This window comes from Furipterus horrens, unplaced genomic scaffold (genome assembly GCF_987537825.1).
Source record: "Furipterus horrens unplaced genomic scaffold, mFurHor1.1.pri manual_scaffold_11, whole genome shotgun sequence".
Classification (NCBI taxonomy): Eukaryota; Metazoa; Chordata; class Mammalia; order Chiroptera; family Furipteridae; genus Furipterus; species Furipterus horrens.
The window spans coordinates 95,925,567-95,951,387 of record NW_028327181.1 but is presented as its reverse complement, the minus strand read 5'-3'; the positions used below and the strand labels follow the sequence as shown (position 1 = coordinate 95,951,387).

The following is a 25,821-nucleotide window of genomic DNA, read 5'->3' as shown; positions in this document are numbered from 1 at the left end:
AGGCAGGTGCTCTTATGCTCCCCGCATTCTTCTCAAATGAGAACGCCGGCTCAAAGGGGCTAAGTGCTTTGCCCGAGGTCCCGCAGCTCCTAATTGAAGAAGCCAGGGCGTCAGCCCAGGTTTATTCTGTCCGGGCACATTTCTGGCCGCTGCGCCAGACTGCCTCATCCCTTCCGGCCTCATGGCCCACCACCCTTGCACCTCTGTCCCATCACGCTGAAACACCCAGAGCTCCCTGAAGCTGCTGTTCTCGTGATTCCTGTCCTTTGCACAGACGATGCCCACTGCCTGAGAGTTTTCCTGACAGCCCTCTACCTGGCTCAGGTCCTCCTCTCCCTTCAAACTCTGCCGGGCTGCCTTCCCTGATGGTCCCAGCGGGGCTGGCAAGCTTCACCGGCACCGCGGGCCTGGTATATCATAGGATCCATTCTAGTGGGCATGCATCCTGCTGTCGGATGTGCTCATCCAGCTCCCTGCGGGCCTGGGAGGGACAGCAGGGGCGCATTGTAGGTGTTCCAGAAGCACTTGCTGAATTAGGGAACTGAGCTTTGAATGAGTGAATGCAGGAATGAAATGCATGCTCTGCAATACGGCTGAGGGCCAAGCGCATTTGTGTGAGAGGCGCATCCAGGGCCCCAGACATCTGGGGAGCAGGTGAGGGCCTTCGTGGCAGGTGGGGATGGAGGAGCCAGTGAAAGCAGACAAGGAACAAGTTCAAGGACAGGAAGGGTTCTGTGCAGGGGCGGCTGGAGAGAAGCATCTGGACCTGATGCTGGGTGTGTCGATGGGAGGGAAAGGGGAGGCCTGAGATGAGGAGATGAGGGAAGGTCAGGAGGGCCAGCTGCCCCTCCCCCACCCGTCACCACATTGTGAGTCCATTTCCTCCCTTTTTCTTCACTCCGTCTTGCCTTCTATTCTTCCCTCTGACAATCTCACACGGGGCCTTTTTGGACCGCATGTTTTATCCCTTGTCACCAGCCAAACAGCCCTATTATATTAATTTATGGTCCTTTCCAGTAACTTGTAGCCTTCCTGTAAACTCTTGCTTTCCCATGCTGGTTTGCCCATAGCCAGACCACAGCTCCCAGACTGCTGCTGCCCACGCCCGAGCATGGCCAGACGGGGCCCCTCCTGGCCTTAGCCCTTTGAGGGTGGCTCCTGTGGCCCACCCTCTTCTTGAATGAGTCCCCGCTGGGAGCCTCCCATGAGTCTCACACGGCTGGCGACAAGACCCTTAACCCTCTGGCTTCTTGCCTCAAATGCCATCTCTTACTTAGTCCTGGGCACCCCAAGGGAGGATGGGGAGAGATGAGCCTGGCTGTGACCTAAAGGGAAACTGAGGTTTGGAGAGCTAGCCTGGCTCCCCAAAGTCACACAGGTCCGGGGGAAGGGGGTTTCTTGACACCCCAACTATGTGCTGTGTGTGGTGGTTTGGCCTCTGCTGAGGACCCGGCCCTGCCTTTCCCCGGTGCCCCCAGGCCAGGCCACATCCATGGGAACAGTGGGCTTACCCTAGCAGGTGGGACTCTTGCCTAGCCTCCCAGAGACGCATCCTGGTTGAGGACGGAGTGCCCAGAGATGGCTCCTTGCCTTTCCAACCCACTTCACCTGTTACGTGTGGACGTGGGCGACAGACAGCCCTGAGTTCAAATTCCAATTTCCCCAGTGGCCACCTGTGTAGCCTGGGCTGTCCCTTCATGGCTTGGAGCCCCAGTTTTTCTAGCTGTACCACAGGACAGTCGTATCTCCCTAGGCTCAGGGATCACACACAGAGCACAGAGATACCTGGCCCTCATAAACCATGGACGGAGGCCGAGCCCTGGGGCTGTGGGACCCTGGCAGAGGGATGAGGGGAGCAGGCCAGAGGGGAGAGGACAGTGCATGTGTGACTCCCAGGTCATTGCCTCTGATGGGAGTGTCCCTGCATGAAAAGGGGGAGCATCAGGAATGTCATCTACTTCTGGATCCTGTAAAAGTCAAACGTCCCATCTGCTGCCATGCCCCAGCCACCAGGGAAGGGCAGGGGCTTTAGTTCTGGGAAGGAGGGGAGACCGCTCACGGGCAGGAGGGGGCGGTGGAGGGGCCACGCTGCTTTCCTTCCCAGAAAAGCCCAGCTTCCAGGGAAGGAATTGGAAATGGCCTTGCAGGGCCATCCATCACGCCAGTGCCTCCTGCCAGCCTGCCAGTCCTGCCGCCCGTGTGCTCCCTGCCTCGCAGGGTGTCGTCAGTCACCATTAGCTGAGCTCAAGCCCCACTGCAGAGCGGCTGGCACACACACTCCGGGGCCCGGGAGCGCGAGGTGTGGCCGGCACGTGGGGAACTGATGGGTGAAAATGGGAAGCGATAGGTCGGGGACCAGTTAGGGATTGTCACAGACTCCCCCCTGGGAACAAGAGCATTCCTTTAATTCAGTCCTTCGGTCAGGATTGAGCTCCTGCTCTATGCAGGAAACCCGGGAGGGGCCAGGGCACAAAAATGACCGAGATGCGTCGTCTTACAGCTGCGAGTCCAGCGGGGCATTCGGAAGCTTGGGGGGTAGCACAGGGGGTTACTGATGTGACAATAGACGTGTGTCACTTAGGGAGCTCAAAGAGGAGTCTCACTTCTACTTGGGGGGAACGTCTGCGAACCTTTGTAGAATAGGAAGGGTTTCTGCCCAGTGGCTCAATGTTAGCTTTAACGGTTTTTTTTGTTTTGTTTTTTTAGCATAGGGCATTGGTGCGGGGCTAGAATCATTTCCTAGGGCTGCCATAGCCAAGTACCACCAACTGGGTGACTTAAAACAGTGCAAGTCTAGTCTCTCAGGTCTGGAGTTCAAAACCGAGGTGCCAGCAGAGCCGTGGTCTCTCTGAAGGCTCTGAGGGAGAAGCCTTTCTTCCCTCGCCCAGGTGCTGGTGTTGTCAGCAATCCTTGGTGTCCCCCGGCTTGTAGGTGCATCACGCCAGTCTCTGGCCTTTGTTGTCACCTAGCTGTCTTCTCCCTGTGTCATTCACATTTGATTAGGGCCAACTCCAATGACCTCATCTTAACTTGGTCACATCTGCAAAGACTGTTGCCCAAAAGGTCATAGTCACAGACTTACTGGGGTTAGGACTTTGATATACCTTTCGGGGAGACCCAGTTCAACCCATAACAGGGTATAGCAGGAATCCGTGCAGAACCTCCTAAAGCACCCAGACCTCACTCCATCTAGAGGGGCAGCTGGGACTCTCTTGGGAGAAAGAGGCTTCTCCAGCGTAAGCCAGACACAGCCCCAGGGAAGCCCTGGAGTGGCAGCTAGACTTGGAAGCGGGCAGTGGGCATCTGTTCAACCTTATGTCCATTTTACTGATGGGAAAGTGAGGCCAAAAGCTATCAAGTGAGACAGGGGAACTTGGGATCGGACAAGCAGGGCTCAAATCCTCCCTGAAACTCCGCTGCCTCAGTTTCCTCATCTGTCACCCAAAGGCTTCCCTCAAGGTGCTCGGAGCCTGTGAGAGGCCACGCGCACTCGTCTGTTCGGGGCAGAGCTGGGCGGGGCTGGCCGGCAGCCCAGGGCTTTGTCTGCTGTCCAGCCCAGCAGCTGCCTCCTCCCTCGCCTCGCCCGCGGGAGGGCTGGGGACCCGTGCCGGGAGCACGAGCCCATCTCTGTGTGACCTGCAACCCCGTGGAGATGCTCCTGGGAAACCTGGCCTGTCTCTCGTGAATATGAATTCCCCTGTGTCTCGGTCTCTCTTGTTGGTTCCCCCAGTATCAGCTGCCAGGCCCAGGCTCCTCTGGAGAAGCTGGGAGCCCCGATAGCATCTGGGGATGTGGCATCTGCTGACCAGAGAGGAAGCCGCCCGACCTCCCTGGTGGCAGTCACCTTTAACGCCCAACCCGTGGGCTCTGGGTCTGCAAGACGACAGAAGATAGAGGCAGGACGGGAGACCGGCCGGTCCCTGTGCAAGGCTAACGGTCGCACCCCCCGTCCAGCGGGCTCCTTGGACTTCCCCAAGCAGGGCACCGGGGTGCTGTCCGGACAAGCCACCTGCCACCAAGCCCCGTGAGCAGGGACAGCCGGGCCACGGCAAGGGGGGCGGCAGGAGCAGCTGCAGCCGGGATAGGAGGTCAGGACAGCCCGTAGCTCAACCCCCCACCTCCCCGCCTTGCCAGGGCGACAACCTCTGGTGCCTCCTCCCTCTCCCCGCCTCAGAGTTCACACTCCGGGTTGGCCTTCCGTGACCCTGGATTTTGTGAGAAGAGCAAGGAAACGAACCCTTAATGCTCCCCCACAAGTCCGCCGGCCACTTCCCCGTTCTGGGACCTTGGCAGTGACTCAGCCGGGCCAGTGCCACCCGCTCTGGACAATGGGGTGGTCAGCAGTTCCCACGCCACGGCATTGCTGTGCGGCAGGAATGAGCGTGAGCGCAAGGCCTGGCCCGGAGATCCCCGTGGCCCGTGCTGGGCCAGGCCCGTTTCCTGGTTAACTTCTGTCGCGGTGTACTCTAATGAGCCCGCCACGGGGGCGGTGCAGGACCCTCCTCACCCCAGTGACAGCTCAGAAAGCGCAGGTGTTGGTTCCTCATCCAGCAGTTTGTATAATACATGGGGAGATGGGGCTCAGGCCCCGCTGTCCACCTGTGAATCCAAGGAGCGCCTCTGCCCTCGTACCAAATAGCCCATCGGCTTGGGCAACGGCCGGGGGCTTTGCCTGGAACTAGTACGGGCTTTAGGCCCTGTGCTCCTAGGCCACGTGAAATCCAGCGCCTGACTCACGGCAGGACGTGGAGGCAGGGGCCAGGTGACTTCTCAGGCCAGGAAGGAGCACTCAGCAGTTTCCCTCCTAAGGACCATATATATGGGGCCGGCGGAGTGGGGGGCATAGAAGTGGGAGGACGAGAAAAGACCTTGCACCAAATGTACTCGTTTTTTCCATTGAATCAGATTCACATAATATGAAATTAACCGCATTACAGTGAACAATTCAATTGCATTTAATACATTCACATGTGGTGCAGCCACTGTCCTTACTTAACTTCAAAACATTTTCATCACCCCGAAAGGAAGCCCTGTACCCCTTAAGCAGTCACTGCCCACCCCTGCTTCCCCCAAACACCTGGCAGCCACCAGTCTGTGTCTTGTCTATGAATTTACCTATTCTGGACATTTTATAGATGTGGAATCATACAATGTTTTACTGCAGTTGTTGGATGGGAAGAGGGAGGAGCTGTGGCTAGAGCCCCCTGAGGACTCTGCCCCAAAGCCCCTGCCTCCTGGAAGACCTCCAGGCTGCTCGAGGAAGCCACCAATCTGCCCAGCTCCTTGGCAGGCCTCCCTCCTCGTGGCTCTCTGTGTCACCGTCTGTGCCCCGGCAGCCCTGGGCTTGGTGTCAGCACGGCAGCTGACGTGGATCCCCGAGGCGAGTGGCTGCCTCGCTTGGAGCTCCGGGTGTCTCATCTGCTAAGCGGGTGGTTGAAGTAAGGGGTCTCGGTTACTGTGGTGCCCCACTCCCCCCTGTGGAGTCTGGAGGAGAGAAGCAGGGCTTCTTGTGGAGACAAAGGCGCCCCACTGATCACAGGAGATCCGGAAGCCCCTTCTAAAACAGCAGCGAGGGGTCGTGGCCCCTGCACCTGGTCCAGGAAGGGGCAGCAAGACTTGTCCCGCCTGCGAGCCAAGGGTCGCTGGTTCGATTCCCAGTCAGGGCACATGACTAGGTTGCACGTCAGGTCCCCAGTTGGGGGCGCAAGCGAGAGGCAACCACACAGTGATGTTTCTCTCCCTCTCTTTCTCCTTTCCCCTCTCTCTAAAAATAAATAAATAAACAGACAAATATATAAGTTATTACAAAAAAAAAAAAGACTTGGTCCCTGGTGGGCTTCCTGCTGAGGACACGTGTCAGTAAAGGCAAGGGGGCAGTCGGGGCAGAGGCTGGGCCTGCTGTCCCGCAGGGACAAGGGCCCATTTCCCTTCAGGTTGGGCACAGCCCCCAGGTGGGTGACAGGAAAAGAAGATGTCACGTGTACCCATGCGAGTGGCTGGGGAGGGGCCGCGTGTACCAGCCGTGGGCATGTGCAGATCTGTGTGTATAATCCAGCTTGTAAATTGCTCAGGGCCTGTAGCTGCTGAAAGGGCCATCGAGCGCGTGGTGTTATTATTTATGATGAAACGCAGAGGTGCCTGCCACGGACTGGAATGGGCTGAGCGCTGTGCGGGATGGACGGCAAACTGAACTCCAATTTTCTGCTCCGCAGTCTTTGTTACACGCCACAAAGCGCCGGTACACCCGGGTCACCAGCCTGATGAATGTGTCTTCTTCTTGAGCGGCAGGTTCCATCTCTCAGCCTCTGCGTGAAGACAGACGCTGGGCTTTGTTTTTCCCTCCCTACTCAGGCCCAGCCCCGGACTCCTTCCCTGTGATCCAAACACAGCGCTGACCTGAGAGGAGGTCAGAGGCCTCGCAGGGAGGCAGGCAGCCGCAGGTTCAAACACAGGCTCTGACTCCAGGGTGACCTCACGCCTCTCTCCTCGGAGCTTTAGCAGAGAAATCAAGGGTAGTAATAGTAATAACTCTCCCCCAGGGTGGTCAGGAGGCCTAAATGAGAAAACGCAGGGAGCTGGGAATGGATTACGTCTTCACAAACAGCTTTCTCTCCCCTTCTCCTGGGCTGACCAGCCTACCCTGATGCCTGGGAAGGGGAGGCCTCAGGGGAAGCCACTGAAGTGGGTGGGAAGCCCCTAACTGGGGGTAATGTGGCCAAGCGGGGAGCCCCTCACAGGTCTGCTGTCCAGCTTAGTTCCCTTGGATGCAGAAGTCACATCCACCAGTTCCTGCCTTTCCTCACTTCCTGTTTCCTCTTCTCAGGCCCAAGGAACCATCTCCCTTGGGTGCTGGCCTTTCTCAAGAGTAAAAAAGTGGAGGAAAAGGGGGTCACGCCTGGGAAGCATGCTACCCAGAGCTTGGGACCACTTGTTCATTTCTGCACCCCGTGTCTGGGGGTGCCATCACTGGCTAAGGTGGACATTAGAGCCCGCCCAGTGTGGGCTCTTGGAAACATGCATGACCTGCCAGTGCCTTCTCTCAGCTTCTCCAGGCTTGTGGCAGGCAGATGTTTCTCTGTTACTGAAGCTGACAGTGGAGCTTCCCTGCTGAGCAGTCTTCAAAGGCGTCACCTGGGAGAATGGCAGACACCAGGTGGGCACAGACCTGGCTAGGCAGCTGACCCCCAAAGCTGAAGGCCCTTCATGTTCAGGGGCCTCAGATCCCAGCTGTAAATAGGAGAATCCCAGCACGTGTCCCACATTGGGGTCACCAAGAGAAAGGCAAGTGTCGTCCATGCAGCATCTTCGAGCTTCTTGGGAGGAATTCCTGGAGTTAGTGAAAATCTTATTATTGCTGCTTGTACAACTCAGATGAATCTGAATATATTAAAATGATAATATCACTGTTAGGCAAAAACAGTCTAATCAATGGTATAAGTTTAATCTCTGAATCCTCCAGTTGAAATGGGAGAAAGGGCTCCCTCCTGCTCTGTTAATCGCAAAATAAACCTGTCAGAGATGAGAACCATCTTTGTCCCATGCAAGGCTGGGGATGCCTTGGAATTGTTTACCCAGGCCCGAGGCCCTGGCTGTGAGATGGGCTTGGAGGGGTCCCCCCAAGAAAGGATGAGGGATGATGACAACTCCCCTCACGTGGGCTCTGTGTGCTGGGTGCTGGTCTAAGCACTCGCCCCTCTCCATAGGCCTGTGAGGTCACATTACTGTTATCCCATGTCTCCGTTGAGGAGACTGAGATGCGGAGGGGTTACAGAGATGCCTGGGGTCACCTAGCTAGTGGGGGTCAGGATTCGATCCCCATTCCAGGGCCCAACCCACACTACTACTCAGGTCTCCCAACATCAGAGCTGGAAGGGAACATAGAGTCCCCGGGAATGTCAGCCCCCAAGCGGGAGGTGACCTGGCCAAGTTCAACAGCAAGTTCATTTGTTCACTTTTTCACCTGTTGGTGTTCCTTGGCTTGTAGGTGCCCCCCTCCAATCTCTGCCTGCATTGCCACCTGGCTGTCTTCTCCAGTGTGTTTATTTCTGCTCCTGTGTTCTCTTCTCCTTTCATGCAGACACCAGTCATATAGGGCCCACCTACTCCCACGTGACCTCATCCTAACTGATTACATCAGCGATGACCCTGTTTCCAAATAGGGTCTCATTCTGAGGTTCCAGGAAGGACATGAGTGGGGCTGGAGAGCAGGCCCCATTCAACCCAGAATGAGCATCAGCTAGTCTTGCCTGGGAGTTGACTTTATCTGCCTCCCTTAGCTTTCACATTGGACCTCATCATCATCATCATTCATTCATTCATTCATTCACTTCTGAGCATCTCCTTTGCCTCAGACTCTGTGCCCAGTGCCAGGGCGACAGAAAGCCAGGAGGCGTCATCCCAGACCTGTGGTCTCTGGGTTGAGGCCACAGCTTTGTTCTTTCCTCTGTGACTTTTTTTGCTCGACATACAATGGGCTGAGCTGCCTGGACGGTGGGCTAGGGTCACCCTCCCCAGGCTGGGCCCCTCCAGCCCTCTCAGATTCCACAGGGCCATATCGGGGCTCAGTTATGCTGGCTGCCCTGGTGGCTAGGCCCCCCTAATCAGATTAGATGTGTATTCAAACAAATTGATGACCCGTTCCATTAGATGCTTTTTGAGCACGCTTTTCAGAGTGAGAAATGCATTCAGCAGCAGCTGCAGCGGCCGAGGCATAATTGATTGCCGCACCCTCCCGGGCCCCCCGACGTCAGAAGGTGCCTGGCTCCTGAAGGTCACCGGCGATGATTAGATGAAGGAAGGCGAGAGCCTTCTTTCTTGGCTAATGAAGCACTTGGCATGCAGGCAGCACCAGGGCTGAGCTGGGCTAGGCATCTGCCAGGAGACAGGGAAGAAGCATAAATTAGCATCTCATTTGTGGGAGCAGCAGTGAGGAGAAGGGAAGCCGGAGCCTGGGCTGAAGGGCCGAGGTGCTGTCACGCCCTGGCTTCGTGGGGCAGGAGCAGGACGGCCAAGTCACTCGTGGAGCTGGGAGAGGGGAACAGCGGGGGGCCCTGGGTCCTGTGGTCTTATCAGCCTCCCAAGGCATTTCCTGTGGAGGGCGGGGACTGGGACAGGGTCCCCAGCACTCTCTTCCTGAGCCCCCCACCCCCTGCCATGTTTAGCACCTCCCCCACCTGGACTGAGGGGCCTGCAGGAAAACTGAGAACCTCCTGCAACGCCAGTTGTCTCACCCAGGTCTTGAGTCTTTGCTTAAGACCTGACAAGCCATCACTGGGCAAGACTTGGTTCTTGACCAGTCTGGAGTAGCCGTGAGGGAGCTGAATCTGAAGGATTGGAGTTGGGACATTCAGGTCACTGGGAGCTCCGGAGAGGGATGGCCCTGAGATGCAGGAAACAGGTAGAAAACCCTAACACACCCTGCCCCATGTCCCCTCCCCGCCCCTCCCCATTTGATTACCTCCAAAGGTCTGCATGGCAGGAAGAGCACCCAGCAGGTGCCAAGCACAGTTCTCTGAACTTGACTTAGCTTGGCTCACCTAGTCCTCCCAGCAGCCTCTGGGGCAGGGGTTGGAAGCTGTTGGTTACTCCGCTCAACATCAAACTTCAGTCAGCACAGAAACTGGGACCTACAAGCCAGACCCCTGGAAAAGGGTGGCACCTGGGGGCTTCCATGGTGAACAGAGCTGTGGGACAGGGGTCCCCGCTCAGCTTCTCCCTCCTGAGAAGCCCCAGGGCTCCGACCCCTGCCTCGTTTTCCTTGGCCCCTCATGCCCGTAGATCACTTCATCTTCTGCTCTGTCTGCCCTCCTTGATTCCCAGGGTTCTCATTCTGCACCCCACTAACCCATCCCTCTGAACCCCCTCCCCCAGGTAGACCAGTCTCACCTGGGATGTTCTGCTCCGTTATCCTCCCACTGATTCTCGGGCCAGTCCCAGCCAGCCTGCCTGTCTGCCCCTCAGCCCCAGATCTAGTTCTGGGCCCTGACATTGGAAACTGGGGTGGAATGTCCCTCCCACACAACCGTGTGACCCCTGCTGGTGGCTTCAAAGCCAGTGCCCTGAGAGAGGCCACCATCCCCCACTTACCACCCAAGGCCACAGGTCAGGGTCTGAGAGTAGGACAGATGAGGGAAGCCATGTGACAGTTACAGAAAAATCTGGAACCCACCAGAACTGAGTGTATGTCTGTAGCAGAGTCAAATGAATGAACCCTCCTGCATGTCTGTTTGCCCATCTGTAGAACGGGGGTAGTGATAGGGTACCTACTCAGAGACGTTCCCGTGACTCTTCCCTGAGACAGTGGACAGAAAGGCTCACATAGGGAGAGTCGCATAAGTACAAGAGCATGAAATCGGGGCACCAGGGGCAGACCTGTGGGAGCAGCGAGTCTGGGCGAGGGGGCCGGCCCTGAGCCCTGCTTCCTCTGACCTGGAGCCTGGTCGGCTCAGGTGTGCGGCCAGCCAGCCCCAGGGAGGGCACCAGGGAGCCCAGGCTTCCCCGCCGGCGACCAGATAGCCGGTCATGAAGGTTAATCCAGGACACAAGTGCCAGTGTACGGACTAGGGAGCAATGGGAAAAGAATCCCAACCTCCATCCTATTCCCACGCAGTCACCATGTGCCCAGGAGGAAGCTGCTTTGGGCCCTGGCCAGGGTGGCTCCGTGGTTGGAGGGCCAGCCCCAAATCAAAAGATTGCGGGGTGGGTCCCTGGTCCGGTCACGTCCAAGAGGCGACCACTCGATGTCTCTCCCTCTTCCTCCCTCTCTCCCTTCCTCTCTCTCTACCAGCCATGAAAGAATGTCTTTGGGTGGGAATTTTAAAAAGAGAGAGAGAGGCTTGGAGGTGTTTTAGAGCTGGGAAGGGCGTCTGTCCAGGCCTCGTGCCCATCGAAGCTGGCCCTGGAGGGCAGATAGCCGTCTTTTGGGCAATTAGGTGGCAGGGGGCGACCTTCACCCTAGCTGGCACTCCAGGGGAGTGGGGTTCCCAGGCCCGGGCTTGCTGGGAAGTCAGAGTCCAGGAGAGAGAGAGGGGCTGCAGAGAAGGATGGCATTACTGGGCTAGGGGCTGAAAGGAAGGGGAGGTTGAAGTGGAGATAAGTTTCTGTAGGGGGCCACGCCGCCTAGAGCCCAGAGGGAAGGGTGACAATGGCGGTGCTTGTTGGGAACATCAAGGGAAAGGCAGGCAGGGCCCCCCTGAAGCGCTGTGGGAAATGAGAAGGAAGCCCAGGGACTGAGGCCCCTTGTCTGCCTCCGAAGGCTGTGCTCTCCCTTCAAAGCGGCTCAGGCTCCAGTGGTCAGCGACCCCCAGCCCCGCCAGCCCCCCGTGTCCCGCGCACACAGAAGGCCGGCCTGTTCCTCTGTCGCCAGCAGGGCTGCCCTGGGACGGCTCCCCGGCACACTCACACCCATGCGTGCACACGTAGGCATCAATCTGCTTATGAATAAGCGATCCATTTAGACCTGTACAACGCAGCGTGAAAGTTACAAAAGGCACCGCGTGAACGCGCGTCCCCAGCCCCCAGCCCCCCTGGGGCTCCCTGAAACGTCACTGAACCCAGTGTCACGTGTAATCCCCCAGAAATAAAAACCTACGCTATACAAGCAAATATATTTTTAGACTTGAAGAAAAAAAACGCTTGTACACAAATGGTAGCAGATTGCACACCCCGTTCTATACCTTGCTTTTTTTCACCTAACAGCAGTTCCCAAAAATGGTTCCAGAGCCTCCTACAGGAGAATCCTGTTGTTGGGACGTGCAGTCATTTCTTTTTTTTTTTTTTTTAATCCTCACCTGAGGATATGTTCACTGATTTTAAAGAGACAAGAGGGAGAGAGAGAGAGAGAGAAAAGCATCAACTGACCAGAGATCAAACCTACAACCCAGGCACGTGCCCTGACCGGGAATCGAACCTCCAAACTTCCGATGTATGGGACGATGCTCCAACCAACTGAGCCACCTGGCAGGGTGACACAGTCATTTCTTTAACCAGTGCCCTCTCGGCAGGCCTTCAGGTCATTTCTCAGCTTTTGCTGTTGCAGAACCAAGAGCCCCTGTGAACTGCTGCCATCGCATCTGTACACAGGTGTGTCTGTGGAGGGTGAGCTCCTTGCAGAGGTGGTGGGTTGGGGGAAGGGTGCATTTTTCATTTTGGCGAGAGTTGCCAAATGGCTCCCATAGTTGTCTTCGCAAGTGACAGTTCCCTAGAGCTGTGCGCCAGCAAGCCTGGGTCTCCCAAGGGCTGGCCAACCCAGGGTATTATCACACTCTCGGATCTTGGCCGAAGTGATAGCCAAAGACAGTATCTTAGTGAGTTTCCATTTGCCTTCCGCTTGTCGTGAGATCCAGCATCTTTGTAGGTGTCGGAGTTATTTGTAATTCTTTTCTGCAAACTGTTCATATCCTTTGCCCATTTTTCTGTTAGTTTGCTTATCTTTTTCTTATTGATTTATGAGAATATTTTTTATATCAGGGAAACAAGCTCTTTGTCCGTGATAAAAGTTGCAGATATTTTCCCCCCGTTTGTCATCTTGTCGCTTCTTTTTGCTTATGGACCTTTTTTCCCCCCTGCGTGGTTTTTATGTAGTTGAAGGCATCAATCTGCTTTACGACTTTCCGGAGTTCGTGCAATACTTAGAAAGTACTTGCCGAATACTTCACTTTGCCAAGATTATATATTTTTAAACCGCTGTGATTTTTTTCTAGTTCTTTTAGAATTCTATTTTTCATGTTTAAAACATTGATCCATTTAGCGTTTATTTTGAGGTAAAGTGTGAGGAAGAGATTCGACTTTTTTTCTCTCCCAAATGGCTCCCTGGGAGCCATTTGTGGAATAATCGGTCTTTCCCCCCACAGCCTGACATTCTACTTTCATCATATATGAAATCATCCCATATGTATCGGGGTCTATTTCTAGACTTTTTGGTCTGTTGCTTCATCCGTCTATTTGTACAAGAACATACTGTTTTAATTATTGCAGCTTTAGAATATGGTTCACTCTCTCTGCTGGTCTCCTCTACTACTATTCTTTTTCAGAATTTTCTTGACTATTCTTTTGCAGGGTTTTTTTATTCTTTCTCAGGGTGAACTTCAAACTCCCTTTGCCTAGTTTACAAAAAAATGCATCCCATGTGTGTATTTTCAAAGCGAGGGAAAGTTTCAGAGAATGACTTGGGCGTGACGCCGATTCTTCCTGTCCACAGCCCTCCTCTCTGAGTGACGCCTGCGCCCTCAGGTGGCTGACGGGCTGCTGTGCACACCTGTACGAGCTGTGCACTGTGCCATCCCAGGACGAAGGCTGCCAGGCGCAGCCCACAGGGTCCGAGCTCTTCTCTCGGGAGCAGTCTGCCTATGTGATCGATGGTAATAGTGGCCAAAAGTGCCAGACACTTTTCTAAGCACGTTATGTTAGTGTATGTGTTCTCATAACAACGTACAGGTAAGGAAACTGCGGTACAAAAACGTTAAGTAACCTGTCCGAGGTCATTGATTTGTGTTCCCCCACCTGTGCGTTCCTGCCCATAAGCACACACGCACAGTGATCGAGGTGCACACAGACATACATGTACAGACAGACACAGACCCGCACACAGGTACACACACATGAGTGCACACCCACTTAGGCTCTCCCAGGCCACCTGGTGAGGGTAAGATGGCGGCGTGTGGGACGCAGAGCCCCCGGCTCAGGGCCCCGCGCGCCCAGCAGGTTCTCAGGAAAGGATACACCCACCCCCTGCCTCTTCCCCCAAATCCTTATCTCCAGCAACTGCTGGAATCAACCCACCCAAGCAAAAGTCATTGGGCTCCAGGCTGCACCCCCGGCAGAGCCAGAGGAGCAAACTGGCAAATCAGAGCTGGGAGCGAATTGCTCAGCAAGCAGCTTATACAGAGGCGAGGCGGTCTGGGTGCGGAGCACGTGTGTGCATGTGTGCACGCGCGTGCAAGCACACACACCCCAACTGTGCTGGCTCTGAGTCAGACCCACATCCCAGGGATTGACTCACTCGGGGGCTGGGAATGTTATTGTTTTAAAACAAACGAGTGATGACAGGAACTAACAGAGGGTTTTTAAAAACACGATTCAAAGGGCTCTTGAAAGCTGCTGGAGAATATGAATGAGCCTTTGAAGTGCGAATGCGCCCATTTGTTACACTGAGAGCTGAGCTGGCGGCCTCAACGGCAGGCGGCGGGCAGAGGATCCTTTTTTATTTTTCTTTTATTCTTTCTTTTTTCTTTTTTCTTTTTTTCCTGTTCCCCCCCCCCCCCCCCCGCCGCCGCACCCCGCCCCGAGGCAAATGAGTGCCTGCTTGCATTTCTGCCCTCTGCCACTGGCCGGAGGTGAGCTGGGACCCCAGACTCCAGAGACAGGGGAGAGGGGTGCCAGCCACTCCCCTGAGTACAAGCTCTAAGAGAGGCACCTTTCCGGCCATTGGTCAGGCAGGGAGCTGGCGTGACAGGGGTAAGGAGTTTTGGAGAGACCTGTGCAGGAGCAGCGTCAAGTCCACAGCTGAGACACCGGCGGTCACCCGGAGTCGGTGGCCCGGTGTGGCTTTCTGTGTGGGTCTGCACTCCCACTCCTAGCCACCTTTGGTCATCCCTGGTCTGCATCTCAGTGGCCCCCGCCGTGAGGGTCTATAGCAGGGATGGGGTTCAAGGAAGACTCCCCTAGACATTGGCAATATATACACTCATCAGACTGCGACCTCGGGCTTGGGGTGGGGGTGCTAAGCAGCCTGGGCCCCACATGTACATTATGGCTCCTCCTGAGATACCAGTCGGTGCTCAAACCCAGAGAGAGGCCTGAACGCAAAGTCTGGACCTGACTGACCGTGGATGCCCGACTCTGGTTAAGTCTGAGGATGAAAAGATGGAGTTGGGGTCCAGGGCTCCGGGCCCCACTGACACCCTCAGGGGTCAGCCTGCCATGCAGAAGGGACCCAGCTTGTCCCATGCCCAGCAGGCTGACCAACCTGTCCCAGCTGCATCTCACTTTGCCCCCTTCCACCCTTTAAGTCACCCTCTCCCCAACTCCTCACACCTGCTCCTTCTCTTCTTCCTTGGCTTGAGTCAGTGTCTTAGGACAAAAAAATAATGTCTGATGGTTTCTACCCTCTGGGCTCATAGAGGAACATGGGCTCTGGGCCAAGGCGTGCCTGGGGCACCAGCCAGCACTAGATGGCCGCCCCCTCCCTGGGAGGGACACTCACACTTCTCTTTGAGGGGAAGAAATGAACATTCCCAGAACATCTACTCTAGGATTTTCACAATTATTATTTCATGTAATCCTTACGGCGATGTCAAGGTGCCGGTTTCTCTCCATGCCTCTTGATGGGGAAACTGAGACTCAGAAACATGAATGCTTGTCCACACCCCCACAACCGAAGGGGTGGGCGGGGTGAGCGCACACAGGCTGTGGTTGTTGGGACGGGCACCGCTGGCCTCGAGGACAGCACACCCCGGGCGGGCCCTGCCGGCCACCTCTCCTCTGACCTGGAGCGTGCCCCGCCCCTCAGGCACCGAGGGATGGCGGAGCGTGCCGGACCTGGCCTGGCTAGTCTGGACCTGGGCTCGGCGGCCATGTGGCCATGGGGTCACAGAGCTGTACCTCTTATCACAGCAGGAGTGCTGCTGGGAGCATCATGGGAGAAAGCCCCCGGTACAGTGAACACTCACTGCATGAGCCATTGAGGGGTGCTTTCTGGAACGCGCTTCCCTCATCTCTCAGCGGCACACATCTGCGCGTCTGTGTGGGTACCTTAAAGCCATCCCCTCCCATCCCGGTCCCAGATGCTTCAAGTGAGGGGCAGGGCCGGGTGCTCAGCCTCTGGGCTGGCTTCTCCCCTCCAAGCTCTGTGACCCTGGGCAGGTTTCTCACCCTTCTCTAAGAGGGGGACTATGATCCTGTCTTGTGGGGTTGTATGCGGAGTGAAGGAGCATCGTTAAAGCGTCTCAAACCGTCCAGAAACTAGCAGGTGCTTTAGTCCTTCTTGTTTCCAGATGCTAGCGTCTCCCCCAGCCCCGGCTCCGCCCCATCCCAAAGGGCAGGCAGGCTCCATGACGGGCTTGCAGGCCCTCTTCCCCTTCCTCTATTTCCCCCCATCCTTGCGTCAACCCCTTGTCTATTTCACCACCTCCTCTCCCGCTGACCAGAAGAGCAGGAAGGTCTACGTGGTCCCCTGGAGCCTGGAGTGCAGTTGAGGGAGGCTGAATGGGGCTCGTGCGTGGCTGTGCAGACTAAGTCAGGCCAAAAGATTACCATGACTCTGCAGAGAGGCATAGCAACGGCTGAACCCCACACTCACGGCCTGGGAAGTGGCACCTCCCCTGTCCAGGGAGCGGACCTGGTGTGTGAATGGGGAGGTCGAGGCAGGCAGGCGCAGCACCAGGGACGGGAGGATCAAGCAGCCTGGCAGTGAAGGGGAGCCCCTGCGTGGACTCTGCCCTGCATTCCCCTGAAGTCAGAGCGGCCCAAGTTCAGGTCCCTCCCAGGGAGACCTTGAGCAAGTTGCCTGGCTGCACACACTCCTTCTGCCTAGGGGCGTCGGCGCTCTCAAGAAGTAACTGAATGAAGGCGAGCAAAAGATAACGGTGGCTCTGTGTCTGTTCCCCACAGATGACGTGGCCCCCTATTTCAAGACGGAGCCGGTGCGGACGCAGGTGCACCTGGAGGGAAACCGCCTGGTGCTCACGTGCATGGCCGAGGGCAGCTGGCCACTGGAGTTCAAGTGGCTTCACAACAACAGGGAGCTGACCAAGTTCTCCCTGGAGTACAGGCAAGCCGCGCCTCCCCTCCCCCGCTCTGGGCTGCCAGGGTCACTGCCATGCCCCGAAAGGGTACCAGGGAGGGGGGCCCTCTGGGGCAGTTCAAGGGGCAGGGACTCCTGTTGCAGAGCATCTGGGAGTCTGGGGGAGCACAAGTGGAGACCAAGGACAGCCCTGTCCCAGGGGTGAGAAGACCCTGCCCTGCTGAGCCCAGCAGAGGATGGTGGGGAGGTGGGCCAGGGTGGCCCTCGAAACAGTAGATGGGGCGGAGGCGGTGACAAGGGGAGGGGCGCTCACCATCAGCAGCCAGGCTGTTGTCCTGGCTGTGACCATAGCCCCTTCCTTCTCTCCCCGCTGAGAAGAGCCCTGCGGTGTTTAGGGGCCACTATAGGTGCGGCCTGGGTTCAGCAGAGGGGTGCAATGTGAGGTCAGTAAGAGAGGAAGGAGCATATCTGTTTGGGGGAGCTATTGACGTGGGGCGTGAAGGAGGCCCGCCCAGGGTCTTTGCTGCTAGAAGTGGCTGTGGGGGCACCTGCGCCCCCAGCCCAGCTGGCCCCCAGCCCTTTGGGTGCCCCTCCTGCTCCTTTCCTCCCCTCTCACTGGCTCCCAGCCCCTCCCCCGGTGACTAATCCCCAGCCTGATATGCATAATCGGTTTTGTTGGGGGGAAACGAGATTATCTTGCCCTGAGGATGTTGATACAAATCTGCCACCAGGGACCAGAATGCAAATGAGAGGAGGCGGTTTAATGCTGGAGGGTCTGTCCTTTCCAGAAAAGTATCCTTTTCTTTACAAAGAGGGAGACCAGAGTTTGGGGTGACTTCCAGCTTCCTTCTGCCCCGACCCTGGCCTGCATTGGCTAGTGGCTGTGGCCACTTTGGCAAAGGAGGAAGCAGGGGTGCCAGGGCAGAGGGACCCCCTCCCTCTCTGGATGGTGAGAGACGGACCAGAAAGTGGGAGGCCCCCCATTGCTGGCCACTCTGGGCCTCAGGTCTCCAGGGAGCCCATGAGGAGACAAAGGGGGGCCTTCCTCAACAGCCCCTGCAAAGGTTTGTAGCTGGGGACCCAGAGGCACTCCTGGCCACTGCCTGGCGGCACTGGGCAGTTTGACAGGCTCTGGGTCCTCTCAGGTGCTGCATGTACCTGAATGCATGCAAAAGCCACCCCACAGTGGCAGTGGTCCCAGAGCCTCCCGGCCTGCCCTTGACTTCTACTGGCCGGGAGCTGCAGGCAGGATCTAGGAGGAAGAGAGCTGGTTCTTTACCATTTGGTGCCTGGGAACTGTGAGGATGAAGGGTGGGCACTTCACAGGAGCAGATTCCAGCTCCGTGTGCGGGTCAGACTTGCCCCACAATGGAATGGGCTTCATGATGGTAATAATAATCATTGGCAATGGAAAAAAGAACTGATTATGTGGCAGATGTGACGTACACTCCCTGATTATCAATTTGCCCCTGCAAGCAATCCCATTCTCCCCATTCTGCAGATGAGCAAACTGAGGCTTAGCAAGATTAAACAATTCCCCCAAGGTCAGATTGTTGAGCTGGGCTTTAATGAGAAGTCGCCTGACTCCAGAGCTGGAGTTCTTAACCATCCACCACCGCCTCTCATTGAAGAGGGGTCGCTTCCTTAATGCATATCCCAAGCAATCTCTCTGCTAAGTGAGCTCTCCAAGTTCTAGAAAACAAAGCCGTGGGGAGAAGGCAAATATGCCATCTGAGAGCTGGGTGGAGTGGAAGTTATTCAAGGGACACAAATGAGTCTCCACTAGGGGAACCCGTCCCCAGCCTCCTCGCTCCCAATAAGGCTGGCTGAGCAGTACTGTAATGGGCCAGGCCTCCCTACGGTGTCTACACCAGCCATGGGACACCATGTGGCAGCCCCACACTAGAGCCACGTGGTGGGAAGGAGGATGAGAGCCATTAGCAGAAGAAGGGAGAGGGGACAGACATCACCCATGTTCCTTTCACCGCCCCTGCCCGCAATGAGGGCCTGGCTCACAGCAGGTACCTTTTCTTTCTTTTCTGTTAATTTTGAAATTTTTCAAATCTTAGAAAAACTGTGAGTACCACAAATACCTATATACATTTTACCATTCACCAGCTGTGAGCGTGTTACGTCTGTGTGCTCTTGCTGTCTCTGCACACATGCATGCACATTTTCGCTGAGTTACTTAAGAACTAGTTGCAGATATGGTATCCCTTTACGTCTACGTAGAATGTACTACAGAACCACAATACAGTTGTCACCCCCGAGCAATTTCACATCAATACCATGCTACTACCCACTGCACAGTCCAGGTTTCTCCGTTTGTCCTGATTATTTCCTCTGTGGTTATTTTTACTGTTGTTGTTTGATACAGCATCTAATCAAGGAACACATGTTGAATTTAGTTGTCGTGACTCTTAGACGTTAGACCCCTTACATCTGTGAACTGTTCCTCATTTTTTATCCTACCTTTCATGGCATTGACAGTTTTGAGAGGTCGGGAGTTTTCCTCCGATGTGGATTGGTTCGGTCATAGCTTCATAATCATGCTCATGTTAAACCTTTGGGGCCAGAATATTACATAGATGTGCGTCCTTCTCAGTGGTTCCCACTTGAAGGCCCCGATGTCCTTGTGCCCCGTTAGTAGTGACGGTGGGCCTGGTCAGCTGGTCAAGGTGATGTTCATGCCCCATTAGTAGTGACAGTGGGTTTGGTCAGCTGGTCAAGGTGATGGTCATCAGATTTCTCCATTGTCAGAGTAGTAAGGTATTTTCTCCCCTTTGGATGGTAACTTCCGTCTGTGTTCATACGTATTCTTTTCCTCAGGAATCTCCCACCCAGTGTTGAACATCCATTAATGAGTCTTTCCTGAATCAATGATTACCATGGTGGTTGTGATTAGCAGATTTTCTTTTTCTATCACTCCTTTTACTCCTATTATTTGGCATCCTTTTGGAAGAAAAGACTGTCCTTTCTCACCCCCTTTAAAGTAATTTAGCATCGGTATGAGCTCATGGATAATTTTTCCTGCTCAGTGTGTTTTAATCCATCCCGGTCATTATTCATTTTGGCACACGTACTAACTCAGACTTGGCCGGAGGAGCTTCTTCAGGCTGGATCCTGGGTCCTTTGGACACGTCCCCATTGCATGTCTTGTCCTTTCTCGCTATTTGGCTCAACAAAATGTCCCAGATTCAGCTTTTAAATAAATGCATCCTGAAAATTCATGATGTAGGTGGTTGGCCAGCTTCTCATCCCATGGTTCTCTGGCCACTGCTTGCTGCTGAGGACTTCCTGGTCTCTTGCAAACCCCACGCTTGAGGTCAGGTGGCAATATCCAATTTTCAGGCAGAAAAATGGCTGAATTTACTCAGCAGGTCAAGAGAAAATAAGATCGGAAGTGCTACCATAAATTTAGCTGTGTTTCCCGCCCCATTGCCAAAGAAAGACGTTTGCATTTATGTCCAGCCTCCGGAGGTCTTTGTTCTCAGTGGGGTCTGTAATAGAACGGGCCGTGCGTGCAGGTCTGTGTGTGTGTCACGTCTGCATGAAGGAGGTCCTACGCACCCTTCTGAGTAAAAGTGACTGTGGCAAGTGTGTGGGTCCACATCCATATGTGGGGGGCAGAGTGGGAATAGGTGGGCTCTGTGGTGTGGGCCACCTGTCTCATGCTGCGGCCCCTTAACTAGCTCTGTGGCTTTGGTCAAGATCACTTAGCTGCCTGCCCTTGTGTTCCCATCGTGGGACTGGGGCACAGCGATGCCTTCTTTAGAGGGTTATAGGAAGGATTCAGTGAGATTCTATGAGGCAAGCCCAGTCCGCGGTGCTACAGACATGAAATCAATGGTGCCTGTTAGGATTATATAGGATGCCCAGCTCGGTAGGAGAGTGGGGGCAAATCTGGTTGTGAACCCACCAAATCCCATGTGCAGGTGGTCACGTGGGCTCTGAGCACCTGTCCCAGTGACACTGCTATGGTCCAGGATGCTTTTTAGAGCTCCTCTTGTCAAGTGCCACAGGAGCCCCTTGTTGGTGACATGCTTTATCCATCTGGAAACCAGCCCTGAATTCCCAGTTTGAGGCTCTAACGGTTGGGGATCCCATTTGGGTACAAAGGAAAATTTAATTCTAAAAAAATGAGATTTCTTTTCCCACTGGGTGGGGTATCACCTGGGAGGACCCTCCCAAAGGTGTGGGCACTGGCCCCACTGCCCTCCCTCCCAGGGAGACAGGCACACAGCTTCACAGTGACCGTAGGTGTGTGTTGGGGTGTGTGGGGAGGGCTGAACACAATATTCAGACATACATGGTCTCGTGTGTTTGTGAGAGTGTGTGCATGCGTCCGATTCCTCCACAGGCATGTAGGTGTGTTTGTGCAACTTCCTGGCTTTGTGGGGTGGCAGGGCCATCTGTGCTGCCCCAGGAGTCTCTTCTGTCCCCCACCACCCCACACTCCCTCCTCTCAGCTCCCCCTGGCCACACCCGCCCTCAGCGCTCCGGGGCCGGCACCCCAGGCTGAGTCAGCGCGGCCTCCGTTTGCTTCCGCTTCCCAGGCAGGGGCTGCAAGGCTGCGGACAGCCCACAGCTCAGGAATTGGCAGGTCAGGCTGTGGCAATGGAGGGGAGAGGGGAGGGGGATGGCAACCACCCGCCCTCGTGACCATATCATGGCACTGTCGTCAGCCAGATACCTCGTTTTGTCCCGCCCCGATAATTAATGCCTTCTCCCATAACGACGCTTGCCCTTAAACCTGAATAGGAAAGCGGTCCGCTAGGCAGGTGACACACAGAGACACACACTCCCCCGCCTAATCGGGGTGCAGAGCCAGATGAGAGGTTTATGGCGGTTCGCTCCTCGCCAGGTATCTTCGTACATCATCTCACGGCAACACCAGGAGGGAAGCGCTGCTACCCTCACCTGGCAGACGAGGCCCGGAAACTCAGAATCTCCAGGACTTGCCTGAGGTCATCAACAGAACAAGTGGCAGGTCCCACGGAGGTCTGTCTGACCTGAGCATGTTCTGTCCTTCCTGCACAGATACAGGCTGGCTCCCGATCGGCCCCTTTGCCCTACCCCTATCACTGAGTGTCATTCTTCTGGCCCGAGAGGCAGGAAACCAGGGGTCCCCAAGGCCCTTCTGAGGGGCAGGTGTGAGGGTGAGACCCGCTGAGGCTGAGTCCTGCTCCCACAGCCCAGGGGGCCCCCTGGGTGGCCCGGAAAAGAGCAGGTGTGTGGGTGGGAAGACCAGGTGAGGCAGGCCAAGGGTGTGGCTGGCCCAGCCGGAGTCCCCAGGTGTCTCAGGAAACTGCACGGGCTCTGTAGTGGGGAGAAGAAAGCGCCACATGCGTGACAGCCCTGGCGAGGGGCACAAAGCAGGGCAACACTTAGACGCGGCTCAGTCTTTGAAATTCTTCAAAGGCAAGGATGAAGAGAAGCTCCCCGGCCAGCGGCTTTGTCCCTCGTTTATCCCCTGGCCTCCCCTTAGAAGCGAGTAGAAGTGAGAGTGGGCAGCAGAGGCTGGGGAGGCAGAGGCCGGCTGGCTTCCCAGAAGGCACTGGAGCACATGCTGGGAGCCGAGCCAAGCTCTTCCTGGCAGCCATTCTGAGAAACTCATGCTATCATTATCTCTGCTTTCTAGCTAGGAATCGCAGCTCAGAGAGGTTCAGCAACCTGCCCAGGGTCACACAGCCCTACCTGGAGAGTCTGGTTTCACTCCGGTTCACTCAGACCCCAAGCCTGGGATGCTCTGCCTGCTCTGCATCATGCTGTGCTTGTCCTTTCGCAGGGGAGTGGCACTGCTGAGGCCCAGCTTTCTGGGGACAGCCTAGTCAGCCCTCTAAAAGAGCTGCAGAAGGGGAATGATTTGAAACTTACCCTGTTCTAAGGGCTTCACTTACGTTAACTCGTGATAATGAACACTCTGGTCACCCACGTGGTGCTGGGCCATGCCAAGCACTTCCGCTTAGGCTCTTTGCTCATCCCTGCCACCAGCGCCCCTGCAGGGTGGCAGCAGCCCGGTGAGGAGTGAGAGGCTTCGTGGGTCAGTTCCCTATCCGAGGCCTGAAGCCACAGAACCGAGAGGAGAGTCAGGTCTTCCCCCGCCAGGCCTGATGAAGGAGATGCCCACAGTTGTTCCTTCGTCAGGAAGAGGTTTCGGACCTTCAGCGGCCTGGCACAGAGCTAGACAAGGAGGCCAGCAGGATGGCAGCACCAGTCCCGCCCTCCCACCACTCTTTGGAAACATTTGTTTATAGCTGAGGAGCAAGACGGGGTCTCATGGCCCGTAAGCGCCTGGGCTAAGGAGCCACAGCAGGTGATTAAGGCCAAGCGAACATCCTCGAGAAGCTTGGGGCAGCCTCTGGAAGATGCCAGACTTGGACGGAGGGGATGAGCCATTGGGTGTGAATGGGCAGTGAGTGGGAAGGAGGGGGACGACCCTCCTGGCACACGGACACTGGGTGCTGGTGACGTAGAGCTAAATCAGACCAGAGGACCCTTGGCCCTTGTGGAGCGTCCAGTCCAGAGGGGAGGCAGGTTTCAATAATTCTGCAGATATTCATGGATTCCCATTTCAATGAGGGCTATCAAGGGAAAGCAAAGGTCTGAGAAGCTGTCACTGGGGACGCTGAGACCTAGAGAATGCGTGGGGATAGCCAGGGCTGGGCGTGGCTGGTGGGCAGGGGGTGCCGGGGGAGCTGTGTGTGCACACGTTGAGGTGGGAGGAGCTGAAAGACAGCCAGAGAGGACAAGGAGGGTGGAACCCTGGAGAAGTGAACAGGGGTGACTAAGTGGGGGCCTGTCAGCTGCCTTAAGAAGCTCGTATCTTGTGCCGACAGCTACGTGGAGCTCTTGAATGGTTTGTCACAGGGAAGGGATGTGATCAGATATATGTTTAAAAACCAGTTAGCCAGGCACCAAGGGAGGAGAGCAGTGGAGAGCTGGGCTGGTCGGTCATGGCGGGAGCGCGTGCTGGCCTGGGCCATGTTGGTGACAGTGGAACTGGGAGGCTTGGGTGGTGTGCGACACGCTAGGAGGTAGGAGTGACACGGCCTGATGATCAGCGGGACGTGGGGGTGAGGCAGGGAGGGGGGTGGTGATGCCGTTGGTGAGGGAGCCCTGGAAGAGCAGGGCTTTGGGGGAAGTCACTGTGATCAGTTTTGGGTGCTTGATGAGACATCAGGTAGAGGTGCCGTCGAACGGGCAAGCAGACTCTCGTGCCTGCAGCTGGGCTGAAGAACCTGATTGAGGAGTCAGCAACGTCAAAGGGACAGATGACACATTGGGAATGGGCAGGAAGAGAGAATGGGTGTGGCCCTGGAGGCAAGAGCTCAAGGGGGGCCCGGAAAGTGGAGGAGTGAAGGGGACGAAACCCAGCCCAGCAGAACGAAGCCAGGAGGCCAAGCCGGAGGCAGGAAGCCCTGACACGGGGTGTCCCAGAAGGGAGGAGGGTGTTTCTAGACCAACCGAGTGGCGAGCTGTGTCAACTGCTGTTGGAGACTGACAACGACCGGCTAGGTTTAGGGACACAGACATCCGGTGACCCTAGCGGGGGTGAGGAAGGGGTGAAGGGGGAGGGTGGGGAGGCAGGGAGCTCACGGGATCCTCACATGGGGGGTGACGAAGTGGAGGCAGGGAGGAGCAGACGCGATGGACCAGCTGACGCACAGGGACACCCCGGAAGGGGGGAGATGGCACAAGGTGACAAGGAGGGCAGTGAAGGCTGCGAAGAACATTCTGGTCTGCAGCCTGCAGGGCGTGGGCAGCCTTTAGAAGATCTTGGTCAGGGGAGCTCAAGACCCTGTGTAACCTGGACCCGCCCCTTCGTCTAGCCTCCTCTCTCGCCAGCCCCCCTCACTAGTGGCCCGAACGAGCGACGCACTGATGGCCTTTGCCAACGATCTACCCATACTGTCTTTATTTCCTCCAAGATTCAACACCAAGATCCCCCATATGAATCCCAGGCCTGACCTGACTCCCTATATGCCTTTAGGCAAGTTAGTTAACCCCTGCCTCAGTTGCTGAGTCTATTAAGTGGGGATAATAAAACTAGTAGCTACCTCCCAGGGAGATTAAGCATGCAGAAGGGTGGATCTGTAACTCAAAAGAGTGACCTGGAAGCCTTCTTTCTCCTCCCAGGGGGCAGGCTGTCCCCACCACATTCTGTCTGGCCACGGTCTCATTCCCCCCTTCCTGGGAAGCGCAGGCTCCTCTTCTTCAACAAAGCGAGATACTGTCTGCCTGGCTCCCAGCCTCTTTGGAGATTTGCTCCAGTTCGGCTGTGAGTTTGGACGTCTTGTCTGAACATTGAAGGCTGCCGGTGAGAGCCGAGGTGCAGGAATTAGTTATGATGGGCATAAATTGAATTTTAATAGAGATGTACGTGGCATGGAGCCAGTGTACTCAGGCAGAGGGAAGGTAGTAATTAAAAGTTAACGAGTCTAGAAATGTGTGAATCCTCGGGGAGGGGTGGGGGAGGTGGGCTGGGAGGAGCACAGGGCCCCCAGCCAGGCGGAGGATCCGGAGGGGAGGGGGGCTAGCCTGCCCGCCCCGCCGTGTCTGCACACACAGGGGACCTCCAGCAACAGGGTGCTGGCGGGGTCTCAGGGACCCTTAGACAACACCCATGCTGCAGCTGTGAGCGTTTGGAAACCTGGGTGCTACTAGCATTGGAGACAAGATCATTCTTTGCTGTGGGGGCTGCCGTGTGCCTTGTGGGATGTTTAGCAGCATCCCTGGCCTCTACCCACTACACGCCAGTCGCCGCTTTCCCCAGATGTGACAACCAAATATGACTCCAGACATTGCCAGACGTGCCCGGGCGGGGGGGCACATCACCCTCATTGAGAGCCAGATTCCTAGAGTGAGGTGCCAGTGTCCCCCATGCCAGAGTCTCCCAGGGGGAGCCAGAGCTGACCCTCTGCATGCAGGCATCCCACCATGCGGGGCTCAGGGGTCCAAGTGGGACGGGGCCCCTCTTGGGGGGTGCGGGGGTCTATCCTGTCCCCCTTTGACTTTTCATGACACTGCCAGTAGATGGTACTTCATTGAGTCGCACGGGAGTGGCTTTCATTGCTGCC

At 56.0% G+C, this 25,821-nt stretch overlaps 1 protein-coding gene across 1 annotated transcript in view; it reads left to right on the top strand.

The window, feature by feature from the left end:
- Positions 1-25,821, top strand: part of SDK2 (sidekick cell adhesion molecule 2) — a 228,181-nt gene that overhangs the window by 89,704 nt on the left and 112,656 nt on the right. The window contains exon 2 of the mRNA XM_090290506.1: positions 16,609-16,768. Coding sequence (XP_090146632.1) covers positions 16,609-16,768 — 160 coding nt within the window. The remainder of the gene's footprint in view (positions 1-16,608; positions 16,769-25,821) is intronic.